This window comes from Apaloderma vittatum, unplaced genomic scaffold, assembly GCF_000703405.1.
Source record: "Apaloderma vittatum isolate BGI_N311 unplaced genomic scaffold, ASM70340v1 scaffold15572, whole genome shotgun sequence".
Taxonomy (NCBI): domain Eukaryota; kingdom Metazoa; phylum Chordata; class Aves; order Trogoniformes; family Trogonidae; genus Apaloderma; species Apaloderma vittatum.
In genome coordinates this window covers 6,975-27,899 of record NW_009705437.1, presented here as the reverse complement: position 1 = coordinate 27,899, position 20,925 = coordinate 6,975, and the positions used below count along the sequence as shown (strand labels likewise).

At 42.3% G+C, this 20,925-nt stretch overlaps 1 protein-coding gene across 1 annotated transcript; it reads right to left on the bottom strand.

The window, feature by feature from the left end:
* Positions 1-628: 628 nt before the first annotated feature.
* Positions 629-17,036, bottom strand: LANCL2 (LanC lantibiotic synthetase component C-like 2 (bacterial)). Its single transcript, XM_009865407.1, has 8 exons — positions 16,922-17,036; positions 14,028-14,235; positions 11,988-12,135; positions 11,215-11,361; positions 7,900-8,082; positions 5,622-5,798; positions 2,469-2,541; positions 629-1,064 (listed from the first exon to the last, which is right to left on the bottom strand). Exons 1-8 carry the CDS (start codon positions 16,980-16,982, stop codon positions 949-951), a joined length of 1,113 nt encoding a protein of 370 aa, XP_009863709.1. The 5' UTR covers positions 16,983-17,036; the 3' UTR covers positions 629-948.
* Between the last annotated feature and the right edge of the window lie 3,889 nt (positions 17,037-20,925).

Genomic DNA, 20,925 nt, shown 5'->3' with positions numbered 1-20,925 from the left:
TACCAACATGAGAAACGGCCCTGAAACTACCCTTACTCACTTGTATACTAGATGCTGCAGTCTTATCACAAATCCACACACAGGAGAGGAAGAGGACAGTTATGCTGTCCCTGCTTTGCTGGTGGTGGCAGCGGGTAGTGAGTACCAGGAACTCCACCTGCAGGTTAAGCTCATGCCACAGGACGGGTGTTGCAAAGGTGGAGACAAGCACCTCAACCCTGCTGTAAGTGCCTAATGAACTAACCAGGAGCAGGTACCAAAGGGAACTCCTCTTTCAGGCTTTCAAAAAAACTCTCCCACAACAGCTACAGAAGATAAGTCAGGTCCCTTCCAACCTGCTAAGTTTCTGAAAACAGAAGTGGCCTCGTACCTCTTCATCAAAAAAGGGGTCATCTCCTCACCTTAGCTTCTAGGGCCTGTTGAGAAAAAAATGCAGAAAAATATGAACATAAAAACATTTTCCATCTCTTAAAGCTGCCAGCTCGCCAGGTAAGCTGGGCGCTGTCCTGCAGCGAAACTCTCTGGCACAAGGTGGAACTCTCTGAGTAACCATGCTGCAGAAAGCAACACTGTCATTGTGAGTCATGCACGAGTGTACAGGACAGAGATTCACAGAGACCAGCTTTTTGCTAACAATGAAAGACTTGAATCAACACACAACACCAATAAACATGCAGAGCATGTCAAAGACCTGAAGAAGACAAACACAAGGGAAGAGAGAAAGTTCAAAACTTGACTTCTGTTGTCCTAGATCTGAAGGTCTCACTTTAGCAGAACTCATATGTGACTTCTCCCATTCATGCTCTAATGACTTCATGGTCCTTTGAGACAGAGGGGGGTGAGAAAAGGGGTTTATCCATCCATTGGTTCAGGGCTGAGTTGGTTCAGTATCAGAGGCACTAAACAGTCTCATCTGATTTGGCATCAGTTTCCGTTCAACGTGATCTTTTAGCTGTCCTGTTCCACTTTGTTTTCCCTTCTTTGAGGTCCAAGTTCAAATGCTGGAAACTGGGAAGTCTCTGGTACTGAAATATCTGAGAGGAAGTGAATAGCTCCAGCCATGCCTAAAACATAACAAGAAAGGGATCTTTGAATCCTTGACATTAGAACAGCACAGTTGACAGCAAAGACGACAGCACTTGTTTGAACACCTTCTCACTAGATTTTTTTTTTTTGAACAGGTGAACTTTAGGGCCTGTAGAAAGGCAAGTTCACCAGTACTTTGCCCAGGAAACCAAGTTTCACTTGAAAACCTCAAAGGTAAGAACCAAGATCTCCCTGCTCCCATCTTTTCAGCTGCACAACCTCAATGCTACTTCAGTTAAGGAAAAATTACCCTCAGTTTGGACTGTCCCTCAGAATTTGAACAGCCCTTGCTCACCGTTTCACTGGTTAAAAAACAAAGGCAAAACTTCGTTATACTTGTGGTGTAGAGATTCATTTGTTTGCTATTCATAAAGAGGTCATCCAGAGTCTAAGGCACCAACAGCATCACCTAATAGAACTCCTAGGGTGACAGACAACAGAGGCATCCTACAGCAGGAAAGCATGCAAGTATGTGCTTGGTCTACGATCAGGCTAAAATCCTATTTTATCAACAGCTAAGCATGTACAAATAAATGACCCTTTCTGAACCACAGCATCTGGTACAAATGAAACAATTAAAACAACCCTGTAAGATGCATGTGAATCTGCCACTGCAAGTGTGCACGTACAAGCAGAATGGGATAGCTTTGCGCACAATTTTGGCTACAGCCCCTCCATCCCCCAAATTAAGCCTTTTTTTGTTTCATATTTCAAACCTCTAGATTTTCTTTAAAAAAAAAAATCAGACATGAAAAAACTAAAATAAAAGCTGTATGTCAGCATTAAGGCACAAACCAGCCTATTGCTGGCACCACTTCACCTGAACAAATTTCAAAGCTTTTATACAACTGATTGTGTGCCTACTTCTTCCTCTCTACAAGTGCATGCAAGGGAGCTCTCAGGAATAAGAATACTTAGAGTTATTGCCATAATGTTTAAGGGAGAAAAGCCTATTTAGAAGGGACACATAAAACTACTGCTCTCTTGTGTTCGCACCTTGGACTGGTTTAATTGTAAAATAATTCTTTTCAGTCTGCTGTAATTTCACATATTTGTACTAGGTGGCACACTAGGCTCAATGTTCATGAAGTAGCAGCACTACTTTAAATTCTACTCAGGCCTATGATTCCTTGCCACTGTTTTGAAAACAAGGGTGAGATACAAAACAGAAAATAATCTACAAATAAATAAAAAAAAAAAAGAGCAAAGTGCAAGTCTTTTTCTCCCCAAGCTCCCTGCCTGGAGTGGTTGGTGGTAGGAGATGGGTCTATTTTTAAGGGTAGAGGAACCCACCAAAGATTTTCCAGCTCTTATGCACGTGGCTAAACTGCAAGGTTGCCCTTCTGTGTAACGCGGTACCATATGCAACACCATCACTTTACCTTCAAAGAGAGAATAAGGTCGGTCAGGAATTCGACATCCATGTGCACCATACTCCAAACACCATTCAGCAAACTGGGGAAAACATTAGATTTTTTATTATTATATTTTTTTAGTTTACGACTAAGTTAAATGCAAGTTTGAGTATCTGCACATCTCTAATAGGTACTAAACAGAAAGCAGTGTAAGCAGAAACACGACACAAAAATCACTGTCTGAGATCAATTTGTCCCACTTCGGTCATGACAAGGCTGCAATTAGGTTTTAGCCTATGTATTTCCACAGTGTGAGTTTCAGTTTCATTAACAGTGTAATTAGGTGGGCTATACTCAACCTCTGTTTTCTATAGTCAACTCTGCTGCCTGTCAATGAAAACTGCTGCAGGTAGAGATGTACTCAGTTTCAAGGGTAAAATTTTTCTAATACTGCAATATCAGTTTCTTACCTTTCTTGGTGCTTAATTTATCCATGTGCTCAGAACTTAGGGTTGTTAATTGCATTTTGGTTTTCTTGCACTTCTGTGCAGCAATTTACAGTATTAAATCTCCAGCTACCATTACTTAGTTTTAATTACTTGCTCTCCCCACGTCTTTAAAAAAAAAATCATTACAAATGCAGTTAGACAATTATGGGCATCAATATTTTTTTGCAGAAGATGGAAAACCATTAAAGAGAATTAACAGTGTCCTTCCTGTGTTTAATCAACACTGCTGCAGTAGTTACATTAGACATGCAAGACTTATGAACTGTATCTGGATCAATTTAATAGCAACCATCTAGTTCTCCTTTAGGGCTCCCCAGTGCACACAGGGGCCAACAAGTTCCCCTGGCATTTCTGTGCCTGGAAGCAAACCACTGCTTATTCGAAATACAGCACAAAGATTCCTACAAAGCAAAGGACTAAGAGGTCTTTCCCCACTCCCCCTGCAATTTGGGCAACCTGCTCGCAAACAGAGCATCCTACTGACTAGAGGGTGCCCCATCTGTAAGAGCTGGAGGTACCTGGGCCGTGAATACGCCCCTACAGCCATCCTTCTGTTCAAATGCAGGATGAAGAGTGGCATCTCCTCCCTTCTTCCCTCTGCTCCGTTCTCTCCACGGGAGATGGATTTTTTCTTCTTTTGGTAGGGGTGTGTGCATGTGTGTGAATGTCTTGAGGAAACCCAGCAAAAAATCCCAAAACAAATGCTGAGTTCCGCGCTGCTACTGAGAACTGATGAAGCATTTTTTGGCCCTCAGGGGTGTAAACCTTCAAACGGAGGTTTAGTTCTCCATGTAACCTTGTCTTCTATGTGAAGACTGAAGCTGTTTATGGCATGTTTCTAAACTACAATCACTTCTTGCAACATCGACATCTTACTGCACGCTAGCCTTTATTATTACTGCCAGCCTGGGAACTGCAAGAGAAATTTAAAAAATGCACCCCAGGCTACTGAAGCCCAACCATCCTTTACAAGTTCAGAGCTTCAGCACAACTCACAGAAGGCACATTAATACCTTTGCTAAACCAAGGCGGGGAAAAGAGTATCTTCCAGCAGGAAGACACCCGCCATTATTTGTCCCACAGACCAGGCGTGCTTGCCAACAGCAGTGGTTTAATCACGACGATGAGTGGTTCAGGGCTTGGATGCTCTCTGTTGCCTGGTGCCCAGCACACCACAGCCCCGCTCTCCTCTCACCTCTGGAGGGGAGCCCTCTCGTTCTCTCAGTTACGAGCCTTTAGGTACCGACATACTTGCTTCCCTCCATGCTCTGGCTCAAAGAGAAAGGCTTTCAAGAATCCCAGACAAGCAAATTCCTCTGCCTGTTTCAAGATTTCCCCTGCAAGAAGAGCCCAAAGGGCCTGACTGAGCACTGGACATGCTAAAATGCCGAATCGCTACAAATACGCAGCCTGACTACGCCGGGCCCCTCCAATGAAGTCATCTTCCTTCTCAAAAGGATTTCAGCTGTGTAACTGAGCCTCTTCCTCTTTTGGCTTTGAAATAAGACTCGTTTTCCTCTAGCTTGGTACAGAAGAACATCAGGGCTCTCTTGGGCCAGAAATGCAGCACCAACAGGAGTTGCCAGGGTTGACCAGAGTCACAGAAGGTGGGCACAGAGGGTGACAGAGAGAGCCCGAGAGCAACGCCTGCTTGGTGCCTTAGCTCAAACATCAGCAGCAGGCGAGTCCACACTTAAAGTCACATGTTTGCTGTGGGAGTGTGAGGAGTTTATTATGTTCTCTCCAAGGCAGGGGTGCCTACAGGTGTCCTCATGGCTTGATGCTCTGGTAAATGCGAGACAGGCAGCACCTTTTTAAAGCTCTGCTGACAGATGACAGGCTGACAGCAGAGACTACTACGATAGCTTTACATACGGCCAGCGCTCATCTAGAAGCACTTAAGAAGCAATTCATCAAATTTCCCACTGCAATACTTGTAAAAAGGCCTCAGCCAAATAGTTATGTATGCAGCAGGAAACCTAACATCAGTGAATTAAGCTGAGGAAAACCCAACACTACAACAAACCAAATCCAAACCAAACTAAAGTCTTACAAAATTGAATCATAGAATGGTTTGGATTGGAAGGGACCTTAAAGATGAGAAAACAGAGGCAGTGAAAGCCTCGGCTTTGGGAACTGCCAGCCTAGTCAGGGCTGATAGCAGAACCTGGACAGTTCCAGTGGAAAAATTCTCAGTGTGTATTAATGAAAAAAAAACCAAATCCCAGTAAGTAGTTTAATAACTGCAATTCAGAGCTCTAAAAGCCTCTAACAGACACTAGTCTGAAAACAAATAATTACAAAAGACTACAAACAGTATTGCTTGAGGAGCTGAGCACAGCAGCGGATGTCTCAATGGAATAATTAGCACCGCGTAACGTTAGCCTGCTATTGTTCAGCCAAGCTGATTTTCAGACTGTATTTAATTCTGGACACGTGTTTGCTTCCTCCCTCCTTACAGAACATTTGCACGTTTCACTCTGCTCATTAAGATGCCTGCGTGCCTCACGTACACAGTTGCTGACCTGTCAAAATGTGAGTAAAAGGGGGGCAAGTGACAAGACCCTGCTGTCCCCTCCAGCTAGCTCCAGCTCTAGTGCCTGCTCTGACCACAGTTTACGTTACGACATGAAAGGGAACAGTAATTTTGCTGGGATGCTGCAAAGCTCACCTTGCAAGCTCGGTAGAGGTACTTTTTGTCCTGAGTTAGGTTATAGAGAGACAAGAAAGAGTAGCCATTGCCAGCAGTACCGTGGCAGATCCCGTATCCTTTTCTCAATAAACCTCTCTGCCAGATGACATCGCTACAATCCATAGCATCTTTCAAGTATTTATCCTCTTTAAAAGTCTGTGGAATAAAAACAGAGAATAAACACACATAAATTGAAGTACTAATGAACAAACAGAAGGTGGACGGGAGAGATGTTTTGCTGTTGGTGTGGGGTTTTTCCATATAAAATTTAGTTTGAATTTTAATAATCCATTCATCATAGATTTGCCTTTCATTTCTTACTAAGTTTTTTCTCCTTACCCTGCATGGAAAAAGAACAAACTTGCCAAAGTGTGTTTTTTTCTTTTTCTGAAATCAGGACCCAAAAGGAAAGACTCAGGTTCAAGGCCCTTGGTTCCACAACCTATAAACTATTTGAAGGCTACACAGTCCTTTTTTGCTTCTCCCTTCCATCGCAAAACCACATCATCATTTGATTTGAAATACAGAAGTGTAATTATTGCCTCCAAGAAACATAACACAGAATATTGGCCATCCAATTGGGTCCTAAAGGGCTAGGTCCTGGTCCTCCTGAGCAATTCTTCCTAGTTACTTACCATCTGCCTTCAAGCCCATGTCAAAAATGCACAAAAATAACTCTGCACAGCAGAGGGCTCTTTTCTCTGCCGTAAGTACAAGTAGGAGGAACACTTGGTTACCTTGATTAGTATCTGTATTGGTTAAATACTCAGAAGCAGTAGCCAAATTTTGCCATGTTTATTGCAAGTGAAGTGTATTTTGGACACAGAGAGGTCACATCAAGAAAGAATAAAACAAAATCAGTTTAGCTGAAGACCACCAGACTTGCATGTTTATAAGGCTACTTTTTTGCTCCCCTTTGCATAAGGCACTCTACAGATCAAGACAAAATAAAAAAAAGGAACTGACGCACGACTGTAGACTTAGTCCTTTAGAGACAGCATCCCCTGCCAGGCTATTTAATAAGGTAAGAGAAGCAATTAACATGCAAGATTCTTAAATCCACAAGCCTGATTAAGAAAGTCCCTCTCTTGGAACAGCGTTTGTCAGCTACTTAGCTGTAGCATTTCGAATTTAGGCCTGGCAATAGCATTTGATTTTCAGGAAAAACATGTCTGTCTGTCACTGTAAGTCCCTCTATTTGGTATGAAAGCATAGCCATTAAAACATGCTCCAATTTTTAATACTGCTTCTTCAAACAGCAAAATATCAGGGGTAAAAGCATCATACCCCTAGCATCTTCAGCATGAAGAGAAGCCAGAAAGGAGACTGCTAAACAGAACGCTATGCCTTTCATCTCCTGCAAAACATTTTGTTTTGAGCAAAGCACTACCCTGGCAAAGAAGGGGGAAAAAACCCATAGTAATACAAAAAAAAAAAAAAAAAAAGATGTCTGCAGTGTTAAGTCAACCTCCTACCACAGTCCAAAGAAAAAGCAACTGTGAGTGCTGCAACATTCAGCCATGCTGTTAAGAGATTTAGTAAGTTCACATTTCAGGTAGCAGCATGAGTTGTTCCATAAACCGAGCTTGCTTTTCATCAGTCCATCCAGGGGCCGACCAGGGAACCTGCCAAGGAGGGCTGTCAAAAGCAAGAATCAATTTGCATCAGTTTAATTAAATAGCATACTTTCAAATGTCATGCAGATCAGAAGCGCCCAACACTAAAGATAGCAAACCTAGTTAAGGATGGAGAAGACCGAACATTAGGCTCGTGGTAGCTCAGCAGTTACTTTTACGCCTGAGAAGGGGCCTGGGATCTATGGTCTGATGTTAAGTTCTCAAGAGCTCTGTCTTAATGATGGAGTAATTTATGGAAGGCATTTTTTAGCAAGGCACATGAATCTACGCTTTTGAAAACCAACACAATTCTCAAAGCTCTTGGGATGAAGATTCAAAGAATTTAGGTCAATGTTCTCACACCCAAGACTCCGAAATCAAATTGTTTAAATACATGGCCCTTTTCCAAGAACGCCTAATGTCTAGTAACTGCTAGCACTCTGAGTAGCAATTTTACCCACTTACTTCCTCTTCACAAACATATCCATGCATGTACTTTGAGATTTTTAGGCGCCTATTCTAGGGTTCTGGTTTGAAAGTTTAAATCTCGAAAGACGTAAAACGCGAGCCTTACAATCTAACAGGCCTGAATACTGGTTTCTCTGTAAAAGGAGAGTGTCTACAAACACAAAATGACTCACCTTATAAGCTTGCATGAGCATGTGGATGACTCCGGGGGCACCATGGCACCAGTGAACCAGTCTGTCAGTCTCATTGCTCAGGGATGATGGGTAGTTCCCAGATCGGAATTTTTTATGACGCACATAATCAATGCTTGGCTTCACCAGCTCTGTCAGCGTCTCCTGGTCCACATTTGCAACTGGCTAAAAAAAAGTATTTTAAAAAAATCACCAAACCCATAAAGAGAAATAGCAACAATCCGTGCATCAACGCTTAATTCTGTGATCTATTTTCAAGCATCCTCCATATGTGCCCTTGATCCAAATACTTTGAATCATTTCACACAGGTTTAATTAATGTCTGCTTGCAACATCCTTGTGAAGAGCATTTTTACAGCTACTGTAGAGACGAAGAAATTGGGGCACCAAGTTATTACTTGTCTTACTGGAGGTGACACAGAAAGGCTATGGAAGAATCGAGAAAAGAATACGGATTCCAAGGCCTCTCTTTATACCTTAAATAGAGAAACACTTCAAGGAGAAATACGGTTTTATAGCTACATTGCTCATAATATATGCTTAAACCAAAATGGGTTACATGTTTTGTTTTAAAAGTAGTTAACACAGAAGAACTTGTCCTATTTTCCAAAAAATGAAGAGGCATGTATGTAGTAGCATATCTGGCAAATGTTTATGAAGGTTAAAGCTTTCCATCATCAACAAAATTCCCTGAAGCTATGGGCTATAAATCTGCATTTCCAATTTCAGAAGCAACAGCTACGTCTCTAAGTAGCTAAGCATCTTCCTATTACAAACTCATCTTTCTCATTTCTTCCATCTAGCTTACATCCTTGCCACAAGAATAGATCCATCAACCTGCATGCTCCTTGTAAGCAAAGGTTTAGAAGCCAAGTATTTGCTGTGTTTGCAGTTGTTCCTTGTTGGCATTCCTTCCTCTACTAGCCCATCTTAGAGTATTTTTATAACAGAGCTCTCTATTTTTACACAGCCTACATGATTTCTGGAATTCCTACAAGCTGCGGAAATTGGAGACTACAGGAACCTAATAACCGAGTTCATTTTTTTTTCTAAATAACTTGTCTTTGTTGCTCACTTAATGTCATACAATTTCACTGTTTCCCACCAGCTCCAGCACGTTTGCATTCAACAGGTGAGCACAATGCTACAATTGACAGTCTTACGGCCCAATAAAGGAATAATTTCAATAGCTGTATTTTCAGTAACCTAAAGAAAACCCAAAAGCCTCTATTTCAGCCAGGAAAGCTTTGCCAGACTTCCACCTGCTGGGTTCCTCAAGTAAACTCCTTCTCTGCATTTTTCTGAGTGGAAAAGAAACCGTCATGCAGCTTATCAGAAAAACACCTGAATACAGATCAGCTTATTGTGAAGAACACCCCATAACTGATCAATCCTCACTTGGACACCGACCTGTGGAGTAGGGAAGTTCTGGGGGCACCTTTGTTTCGGGACCCTGATTTTACACTGCACCCTTTTTGCAGAAGGCAAAGAGGACAGGCACCAGCAATAAATTCCTTCAGTCTTGAGCTGTGCAAGGTGTTGTACAGAAACGATGAGCAACGACCTTCACATTTCAGGTGCTATGTTGGACACGCTTTTTTTATTATCAACCAACCACTCAACAAACCATTTCCTGAATTCTTTGCTGAAAACACAGAAAAATTCTCCTCATTTGGAGTGGGAGGGACAGCGAAAGGATGGACTCCAACATGCCATCTTCTTCTGCAGTGGGTGACTCAACTCTGTATGACTCACAATATTTAATGTACAGTGAAAAGACAGTAATCTAATGCTGCATAAACAATGACTTTGTGGTAATTCTTAAAAGCAGCAATTATATATAAAGAAGAAGATAGTTGTGATTTTAACATGTAGACAGAGTAGATTCTGTTTAAATCAAAAAGCACAGCAATTATTTCTGCTATCAGCCTTGAATAGTAAATGAAGGATGGAGCCTTCAAAGAGATTTCTTTAAAGTAATGGATGTTTCTCAGAAAATCTAGCAGAGCCATAAAAGGAAAAATGGAAGCCAGAAAGACAAAGGAGCTGGCACGGGGTGGACCACCTTGTTGAAGAAAGCAGGGAGTGAAGATACGGGTACACTAAATCAGAGCAGCTGGAGCCCCCAGTGCAAGGCTAAGATATGGCCCCAGGCAGCAAAGCAGGAGCCACTTCCACAGCCGAGTCAGGTGCTTCAGCCTGAGCTACTGGTGGAAGTAGTGCGAGCTAATCTGAAACAGATGGGGAGAAGTCACAGCATCTTTTGCAAAAAAGGAACGGCTGAACAGCAACAACACCAAATACTAGCTCAGTCTCTTCTGCAGTGAGCGTTCGTATGCAGCTTCAGGCTGTGAGGATGTACAATCCTTCCAGTTGCCCGAATGAAAGTCATTCTGCATGAGCTGGTAAGAAAATTAACATTTACAAAGATGCACAGACTGGCAGCACCTTTAAGAACGAGTAAAATGAACAACCAAATTTGCAGCTCTATGGCCACCTTCTATAATGAATCTTACGGCTCTTTTTCCAGCTTGTACAACAGAAATAAGATATACAGTTGTTGGGTTTTTTAAACTTCATAATTCTATTGGGAAAATCTCAGGGCAGGGGGCAATGGTTTTAGGTGTGGGAAAGGAGATACACAGAAGAGATAAATCTCACTCAGGACAACAGAAACTGGGGAAGAGGGGTCCCAAATACACTAAGGAACATCAGATTTTCTGGGGAGAGATTGGAGGAATAAATAAGAGGAAGAACATCTAAAGAATAAAAAGCATACTGAAGACTTACGTGTCATTAAGGATAGTCTTCCAAAAGCATCAGGACATTTTGGGGAAAAGAAAAACGTCACTGGAGAAGAGAGGAAGGGTGTGGAGGGCATGAGGCACCAGTGGTGCATTCTTTTAAAAATAGCACAGAAGTGAAGAGTGATGGATGGTAAGTGAATATTTAGACGGCCTAGCTGCAGGCACTACAAGTAGTAGGTATGAGGATGAGGGAAGGCACCTCACTGTCTCTGCTGAGGATATGAAACTTCAACTCCTGGAATCTTGGTGCTCTCAACAACAACTCAAGGGTTAATTCACTCCAGTGTGAGGATACCTAAGACAGTTTTCTCCTGCTACCAGGGCCTGAGCTAGCCCCTCTGCACAGTTCTGTGCTGCAGAGCCTAACTTCAAATTGTGAGACCCTGACCTAGAACAACAGTGCATGTGCGTGAAAGCTGGAAGTAAGATCCTCCAATGCAAAACAAGATATCACTGGTGTTTCACTCCAGCCCACAAAAGATGCTCTTACCTGCATGAGCATGTAATAGATCCCAGCCACTCCGTGGGCTGCTCCGACGTATTGCTTCCTGTGCCACTGGTACAACAGAGGACAACGGTCTGTCTTCCGCTCCTCCCTTGAAAAGTTTTTCCCCGATTCAATAATAGCATCTATTACCTAAGAAAGAGAATATATCCGTTCTATCTGTCTCACTTGCGTTGACTCAGAGGGTTTTGCTTTGCAAATAAAGGATAAGCCACAATAAATAGCAGTAAGATAACAATACTCAATTCATTTGAACTTCAGTATTAAGATAGAAATGGAATTTTTCCTAAATGATGAATCACATTTCTAAGAGTAGAAATTTAATGTAAGAGTGGAAATTTAACATATAAATATTTCCAATCATTTTTTTCCAGGCCTGCCTTCTCTGGTTCTAGTATTTGCAGAATACTTGTGCATCTTCCCCACACTGAGTTCTCCTCCTTTTCACTTAAAACACTTCCACACTTCTGCCTTCAGGTTTTTTGAAACAATTTCTTATCCTCAAATGCTCCAAAACTAGTTATATATTGGAACTATTTCCATGGCTGACCATGGACCCACTCGCACTTTCCTGACTCAGTTCCTGGTGGGCAGCAGGGAAAGGGAGAAGAGATTGGAGGAACAGATGTGACCGAGTTTCCAGTTCTAGGCTCCTCTCCTCTCCAGCATCCCTCTCTTAATCCCTTCAATTATGTGAAGGAGTGATTCCAGTTCAACCTCACTGATGCTGTGGCACTGGAGAGAAAAAAGCCTCTTACCTCTTTGACAACAGACTGTGGGACAGTGTCTGGACCGATTTCAGTATTCAGGTACAGCAAGGCATACAGGTAACCTGCTCTGCCATAAAGCAGCTCATCTGGAAGCTCACCATCTGGGCTTATGACTGTCCTTTGGAGCTGCAACAACCTGCATCAGAAAAAGAAGGTGGGAAGAGAGAGAGAGAGAGAGAGAGCATCTTCTCTAGAGACTGTACTGGACTAGATACTGTCCACACCATCAGTCAAGCCCCCACTGCCTCCCTTCAGTCACCTCCAAGAGGGTTTGCCCGGAGGAGCTCTGCATGCCACCCCCAACACACAGACAGCTCAAAGCCAGGTATCAGTGCAGCTATCAGGTCTTTGTGCAGACAGAAACAAATGTATGGGTGCCAGGTGGGGGTTCAGGAGGCTGTAGAGCTACTTCAAGAAATAGGAAAACCTCCTTGAGCCTTTGGGAAAAGGGAAAAACCAAAACCAAACAAAAAAAACCACAAAAAACCAACCCAACAATACCATCATTCAGCACTCCCCCTCCCTAGACAACATGCTGTCTCACATGTTTAGCAGCTCAGTATTGAAACGGGCACTGCTGTTACGCACGTGTTTTGCTTGCCTTTAGCAATGGAGGAAAAGCCTTGGGCTGGCCACTGCAACTCTCATTTGCGCAAAAGAGACTCCCTGCTATCGCTCCACTAGTCTGCATCTGCACTGAGGTGGAGCAGAGATCTGTTCTCCTGCCCAGTCCCTCCCTGTCTCTTTCTATCTTTTGTGATTAAATTGGCAATTAGAAGTAACTATGGAGATGATCACAGTTTAAATTGGAGGAGAGGGCAAGAACATCTGGATTAAGACTAAATTCAACTCCCAGATCCCCCCAGCTACTATTACTTAGCAGAAATGTTAGCACTGACATCATGCTGGAGCAAAAACACTGACCCGAACGGCTTGTTTATGACAGCATTGCTTAATACCAGGGAAAAGCCACACAAAACCCCCCAACAAACTACAAGAGTTTTATATTACTTTTTTTCTTCTTTGTAACTATGCTTTGGACCTAGAATTAAATTATTTTCTTTTACACTATCCACTCTTGAGTTTTATTTTTCATATTGTGCAACTTGACAGCTACAAGGTAAAAACTATAAAAATAGAAAAAAAAATCATAGATTACATTTTGACATCTGTGGTGTACCACTTAGCTGGTGTTATGGATATATATGTAGACAAAAAAGGAAGAAGATAATCAAACTAACCTTTTTTGCAGTCCTCCTAGAAATGACTTTCCAGGGAGAGGTGAGACTAAGCCTGCAAATTCTGGCAGCCTAAGGTATGCTGCTGGACCATGAGCAGGTGGATTGCCAATGCCAAAAGCAAACCCCATAGGGCTCCCGTGCTTCTGGCCCTCGCTGGGACAGCCAACAGCTCTGAGCCACTTCTCTGAGGAAGCTCTACATCTAAATGGGATTTCTCAAGATATATGTCACATTTACATTACTTTGAAGAGGGGCTGAAATTTTTTCAGAGTACTTCATATGCTCTGACCTAATTAAAGCCGTTGCTTTTGACGGTCCAGAAAATATTTCCTCTTTGTTTTATGAAATCTTTGTTGCGTTCTGGCTGGCTGTTTCCAGACCCCTGCACTGTATGTGTTTTGTAATGAATCTAGAGTTAACACCCACTCTTTACAGCACGCATCACATACTGCACAAGCACTACACACTGCCTATCACAAGCATGCAGCTTCTGTTAAATGTCACTTCAATGTGACAAAAGCAAAACGTGTATGCACTACAGATACACCCAGGACATCCTGTCCATAACAGCGACAGAGGACTCGAGATAACCCGCTACATATGACTCAAGTGTAAGCCAGTTTTAATACAGATAAAGCCTGTTCTGAATTCTTCTACTGAAAACATATTGGTGGGAAAAGGAGTCTCCATTTTTTAATCCTGTCCTCCAAATCTCCACTTGCTAACGTTACCAAATCAGGGCTCTCTACAAATCAAGGGCGGGGTTCTTCCACCACCAACCACTTACTTTGCAACACATTCTTTAGATTCACTGTCATTTTTCAGCTTGTGATAAACCACAGCACCCACTGCCAGTGGCCCAGCATCACCACAGAGGAAAGTAACTCTTCTGCCATTCAGATTGCGAAGGATTCTCTTCACATAATCAAGAGATCGCTGCAAATGGCTCTGGTTTTTCGTGACGCGGTACAGCTGCAGATATAAGAGGGCAATACCTGGAACAACCACATGAACAAAAGATCATCTCATTTACTTTTCCTTCTAATGTTATCATATTCTATTCTTTGGTGCCTCTGAACCAGTAACTCAGATGCAAAATTTTAATTTGGGGAATCAAAACATGCCAGGTTCCTAGCTTGTGCAATCAAGCCATCTATTTTGATTGCAATTCAATTTGGATTGTGACAGAAATAATAATTAAAAAAACAGTATCAGACTGAAGTCCAACAGTAGACTCCGAGTTTGCAGAGACTGAAGAAAATCCATGACACAGGCACCAAAGTTTGGTGAAGAAATCACTGAAGATTTGAAAACTTGGGCTAACAAGCATGTGTATGACCAAATACACTGACCACGCAGTATTGATCTGTTCTAAGGAAGAAGTGACTTGTTTCCCACTTTGGTTGTAAAAGCAACTTTCATGAGTTTTTGGATTCAGCTTGCCAAGCTCTTTATAACTCTTACACGCATTTCACAAAAAGATTATGAGCTTCTACAAGTTAAGCTGGTTTGTTAAAGTCAGCAAGCAAACAAGTCCTTGGAGAATGCCAAAGGCAATATCAAGCTTCACATCATCAAACTCATTACACAGTTTCCATTAAAACCAAATCTTAAAATTTGCAATAATATTAGACTGAAGAAAGTGAAACAAATCCATTTAACTATACGTTTATTTGTCAATTGCAAACGCACATCTGCAGAGGCAGAACATTTTCCTCCAGACCTTACTGCATCTCAAGCTCATTTCTGAACAGGGAAAGCACTCTCCTGAGTCACAACTCAAGCAGAGCGCACACAAGGCCTGCTCAGCTCCACGGAGAAGCTACCTGAGAAGTACAACAGCAGCACCACAAGAGTGCCAGTGCACCCTTAGACATTCTCCAGCCTGGCTTTGAACTTAGCTTGGTTAGCCCAACTCACTGGCATGGGAACTTGTGGGCTATTTACTGGGATTTCTGCAACTCTTTTTTTATGTTGCAACAAACAGGTAGATATCTGGGCTCAATCAAAGGACAATCACAGAAGTAGCCACACGGCCCAGATCATCCAATCTTTCCTTGTGCAACACCCTTAAAATGACTCCTCCAAGATGTCCAGCATATATGAAGAGTACTTGTATAAGCAAGATGGACTCTGACATACGTCCTATGATTGTTACATGCCAACCATACATGCTCCGGGATTTTAAAGATGTTATTGCTTTTACCTTCTGCTTTGCACACTAGCAAAGTGCTCCAAGGAGCAACTTTGGGGGAGAAGGTATTTTGCACTAAGTATTTTAAAAGTCAGCTCATTTGACTATTTTTTATTCAGGGTAATTTGCACAGGACCCTTGAAAAGAAGTTTACAACTTGGAATATACATAGTTGACAATCTTTCTGCAGGATGGAAAAATCCCATTCTCAGACTGCATCACTTGTTCATCTACTTGCTTCAGCTAATGATGGCTGTGTTACTTTTAGCTCATGACTCATTTTCAGCATGCTTGGGTTTATCAGCCATAACTTCAGCTGTCAGTCACAGTGTCAAAACACAGCTTGCTGGGAGCCACCTTGTAACGTCAGCACAAGAAAACCCACCACTGGAGATCATCTGCACTCAGGTAGCAGCCACTCACTTTCAGACCTTGAAACACATCCACCATTTAAGTCCGAGTTGTCCAAAACTTCCCCACCCATCCACCCACAGCACCATCTGTGGCAAAACAGCAAGAAGAAAGCAAAGGCATTTTACCCCTTCATTGCCAGAACTAAGCCTGAGCACAGGCAAAGCCTGCGAAGTTTTTTCAAGCTGCTCCCTCTCACAAAGATAAAAGAAGTAAAAAAAGGAAAAAAGAAAAAAAAGATTTCCTTAGGGCACATTTCAAACACGCTGTGCTAAAAGCAAAAGTATACCTGAAACATGAGCCAGACTATATGTCATCGTAATAGCAAAGTGGCCCTTAAGAGGCTGAGCTGGAAAAGCTTTTTGACGGCTTGAAGATCAGTGGCCCCACTGAGCTGGACAACTGCAGGCTCCACCCAAGGATCAGGAGGGCTCATTCATGTTGGGACAGCACCAGTGATGCAACGTTAAATGAATGATGGTGCCCAGCATTAAACAGTGCTTGCATGTGCCTGTTTCTCTTCACAAATTTCACAATCTCGCAGCCCCACCTCCTTACTCCCCCTCCTCATGCATTCACTTTACCATTTCTGTAGGGACAGAACAAATGCAGCCAAGCTGTCCACAGTCCAGGTTTAAAGGCTCCAAGCTCCCAGGTACAGAACACCTCCCTCCACCTACCCCCACCCCTGCAACGATTAAAATATGTTGCTACCAATAGAAAACAGCTAACTAGTAGTCAGATGAACAGAAAAAGGTGAAAATAGCTCATTTCAAGAAAAAGAAATAAGAGCGAAGTTGAAAAAAAGGAGAGCCTTAGCAAAATCTACTCCTTGTGTAAAACAAAGGTCTCCATATACAAAAGTCAATTATCTCTCTGTAACTTTGTCTGCTGAAGTCAATGGAAGTCATTTCAGACAGCAGTGACTAAGAGTCCAGAGATTAAAAGAAACCAACTAACACAAATACCTGTGTAAGAGTACTTCTGCCGTTCAAAATCTATGTCACAATGGGGTGAATAAACCCAGTCACATCATTTAACAAAACAACACTTCATTCAAATTCCAGCTTCCTCACCAGTCCAGCCAGTATAGGCAGAGCAGTCATGTGGATCAGCTGTCTTCAGCCCTTCCTCCATTTGTTGCAGAAGGTCCTTGATTTTTGCCTGGATTCGTTTTGAAAAGCGAGCACTGACCTGAACACAAGAGAGAGGGGTGAGTGAAAAGAAAGACTCCAAATATGCAAAGTGTCTGCTCCACTTTCTTCTAGCGGGAAAAAACAAACCTAAGAAGCAAAAAAGTAACCAAGGAATAAATCCTACATACAGGAATCAGCAGTGCCATGGTGGTTCATCTTGAGTATGTCCCCTGTAATGCGTTCTGATTACATATTAAAGTTACAGGTATCTAGATTACAAAAAAATTATCTGGGGATGCTTTAAAGTCACATGAAGAGCAGCTATGGACAGTGTGACAATATGAAATTATATACTGCTGTTTATCAGAGGCTCTTAATAATGGTAAGCAAAGCTTCTCTCAGCTGAGTAGAAGATGAATAGAAACAAATCCTTCAAGGTCCAGGTACCAAGATCAGACCGTGGATGAACACAGCACAGTGAAGACAGAAGCCCCATGTTACAGGTCTCATCACAAGGACCCTGCACAGCCTTTGTGGCTCCCATGGAGCAGGAAACATCTAAAGGAATATAAATGCTCATATCAGAGACAACGAAGTCAAAGACATCATCTTCAATGATGTGCTCAGTCACATCATCCACGATGTGTTCACATTGTCTTTTTAAATCTAAGACTTTTTTTGATGTCCCAATTTGTGACTGCCACACAGAAGGCAAGTCATCTAAACGCCCTTCCTCCTGTTTCTTGCTCTCTCTTCTCTGAAAAACAATATTAGGATTGACATGCTTTATCATGAGAGGAGGTTGCTAAATGCAGTGACATATTAAAGAAAATTACCCAAAAGAAAGAGCTAGACACAAGGAGGAAGACTGAAAGTAGCTCTGCAGCTGCAGCTCATACATGAAAATGAAGAAACCTATCCTTGATTTTACACATTACTTGCTTTCACTTTTAACCAAGAAAAGTTTACATAGGTACTTTATATTAAACATAACAGAGGATACTTTACTCTTGTCAATATTTCTCTCTCACTAAGCATACTGTATGGGAAGATACATTACTGATTACTCCCTTAAGCCTACAGAACACAGAAATAGTCAATTAACTAGAATTTATTGCCCTATTAACTTCCATGAGAAAGAATATTCATTAAGTCCCTTCACAGGATGATTCTACATTTGAGTGGGAGCATCAGGAACAACAACCAAAAAAATGTTTCTTTGTTTAAAATTAAACAGTATCACATATTGATCAGCTTTTCTTGCCAATACATTTATATAAAACTACTTTATATATTTAAATAGAACTTAAGGGCTAGGTTTATTTATAGCACAATTTATCTACTACAGAGCTAGAGAAAAAGAAACACAAAACCTCTTCCTTTCCTAGAAAAGCTTTATCATTATCGGGTAATAGCGTCACTGACAAAATAACGATGTACACAAACCTTGGGCCATCCAAAACCACTTCCTGAATATGTTTTTCGTCATCTACAGAAAGCCCCAGGCATACATCACTTGCCACCCAGATCTTAGGTACCCAGGAACAGCCAGAAGAGAAACTCTAGGACTATGGAAGGCAGCAGAGCTTCCTCACCTCACAAACCAAGATACACGAAGCAATGGTCATGAGAAAAACAGCATTACACAAACTGGCTACTTGTCAGCCTACACTGAGAATAAGCTACTGCTTTCTGAGCAGTGTGTGACCTCCTTCCACCTCGTTTCCCCAGCCTGCTCCCAGATAGCAGCTGGAACAAATCAGATAGGCGAAGGCTTAGTTTGATGTTTGAACATATCTACGTTTATGATTTTTTTTTCTTTTTTACTGAAAAATGATAAATTAGTTCACTAGGAAGGTAAGTTCTTTTCTGATTACAACACATCCCAAAAAGGGAGGGTTCAGATAAATGATGGGTCCTGGATGCCACCATGCAACAGATCACTCAAAATACACCACATTTTGTATTTGTGTTCAGAGTGGAACTTCAAATAAAAATCAGCGAATTCAAACATCTGTTCAACAGATTCAGAAACCAGAAAGATAATAGGAATTACACAAGTCCCCTGACATACTCCAAGTTTCCAGGATCAATGGTTCAATCTATTTTATGATGGCAGGATATGAAGAAGGAAACTGTGCCATTTTATCTCACATCACACTCTCTAGTGATGAGCTAGAGCTCCCTTAGCCTTCTCCAGTACAAAAAATAGTAACCAAACACAGGAAGCACCTGATTCAGTCTATTACTCTTTGGCCTTAATAGGGTGTTAAGAATCTTTTTGCTAGGAGACTGTACCACGCACATGCAACATCCACCCACCCTTTCGACTGGTTCAGTGAAGTCTCAACACAAAGCAAAACCTTTCTCAAGGGCAGGAAAGGTCTCCTTCAAAAGAGAGCTCTGCCAGCGCTGAGGCATATGGTGAAACAGCGTGAGGATGTCCACGCGTTCGCATCCAGGCAGAGCACTCATCCAACAAGAGCAAACTAAGGTTTCAGATGCCTGGTCTATTTGTCGAGAGGCTGGCTACCTTTGTGTTCTGACAATACACCTGCTGTTATCAAAGCAGTATAATTTTTAATCAAACACCAGATCAAATTACTTAGAGGCAGAAGGGGAGTTTCTGCTTTGAAACTTCGGTCCCATACAAATAACTTGGCTCGGGTTGGTATATTCCTCTCTAAAACAGGAATTGTAACTTACCTATCTTGATTCAGTGCTTGGAAAAGCACAGATGAAAGGATTTATTATTATTGTATTTATTTATCAGTCCAAACAAAGCTACTCCCAAGCTTAACCCAGTGTGGTTAGCAACGGCAACAGTTTTTCCCAGCTACATCCATCCCCACCATTCCTCCATCAATGTCTCTTTTTCTTGGTTGCTCTGAGGCTTTAACAACTGAGCACTGCCACTATTCATTTGATAAGATTCCACTATAAGCTTATAACAGATGCTTACACACACTAGAATAAATTAATTACATAAGAAATTGAATGCTGAAAGGTGGCTTTAGAAGATTTATAAACCTCCTTCAAGGAATCTTATGGCAGCATTACAGCTGAGCATAAAGCACGTTAATTTGTGTTGAGCACAGACGGATTTTCATCAGAAGTGCATTCCTTTCACAAGGATGATTCCAGCTGGCATTCAGCCCTTTCTGCAGGTGACTCCTGTTATTCCTGCAGGAACAAACAAAAACCAGGAAGCCTGACATGCATGGGTCAGAGCAATCCCAAGCATAAATGCAGGCTGGGCAACGAGCGGATTGAGTGGAGTCCTACAGAGAAGGACTTGGGGGTACTGGTGGATAAAAAACTGAACATGAGCAGGCAAAGTGTGCTTGCAGCCCAGAAACCCAAGTGCATCCTGGGTTGCATCAAAGGAAGTGTGGCTGGCAGGCTGAAGGAGGTGATTCTCACCCTCTTCTCTGCTCTACTGAGACCCCACCTGCAGTACTGTGTTCGGATTTGGGGCCCCCAGTATAAGAAAGAGATGGAGCTGGTGGAGTGGGTCCAGAGGCCACAAAGATGATCAGGGGCCTGGAACAATTTCCCTGTGAACAGTGGCTGAGAGAGTTGGGGTTGTTCAGCCTGGAGAAGAGAAGGCTCTGGGGAGACCTCATAGCAACCTTCCAGTACCTGAAGGGGATCTACAGGACAGAAGGGGAGGGTCTTTTATCACAAAGTGAAATGACAGGACAAGGTGTAATGGGAGAAATTCTTTACTGTGAGGGTGGCAAGACACTGGAACAGGGTGCCCAGAGAAGTTGTGGCAACCTCCTCCCTGGAAGTGTTCAAGGCCAGGTTGGACAGGGCTTTGAGCAACTTGGTCTAGTGGTAAGTGTCCCTGCGCATGGCAGGAGGTTGAAACCAGATGATCTTTAAGGTTTCTTTCAACCCAAACCACTCTATGATTCTACGATTTACTCCTAGTTCACAGT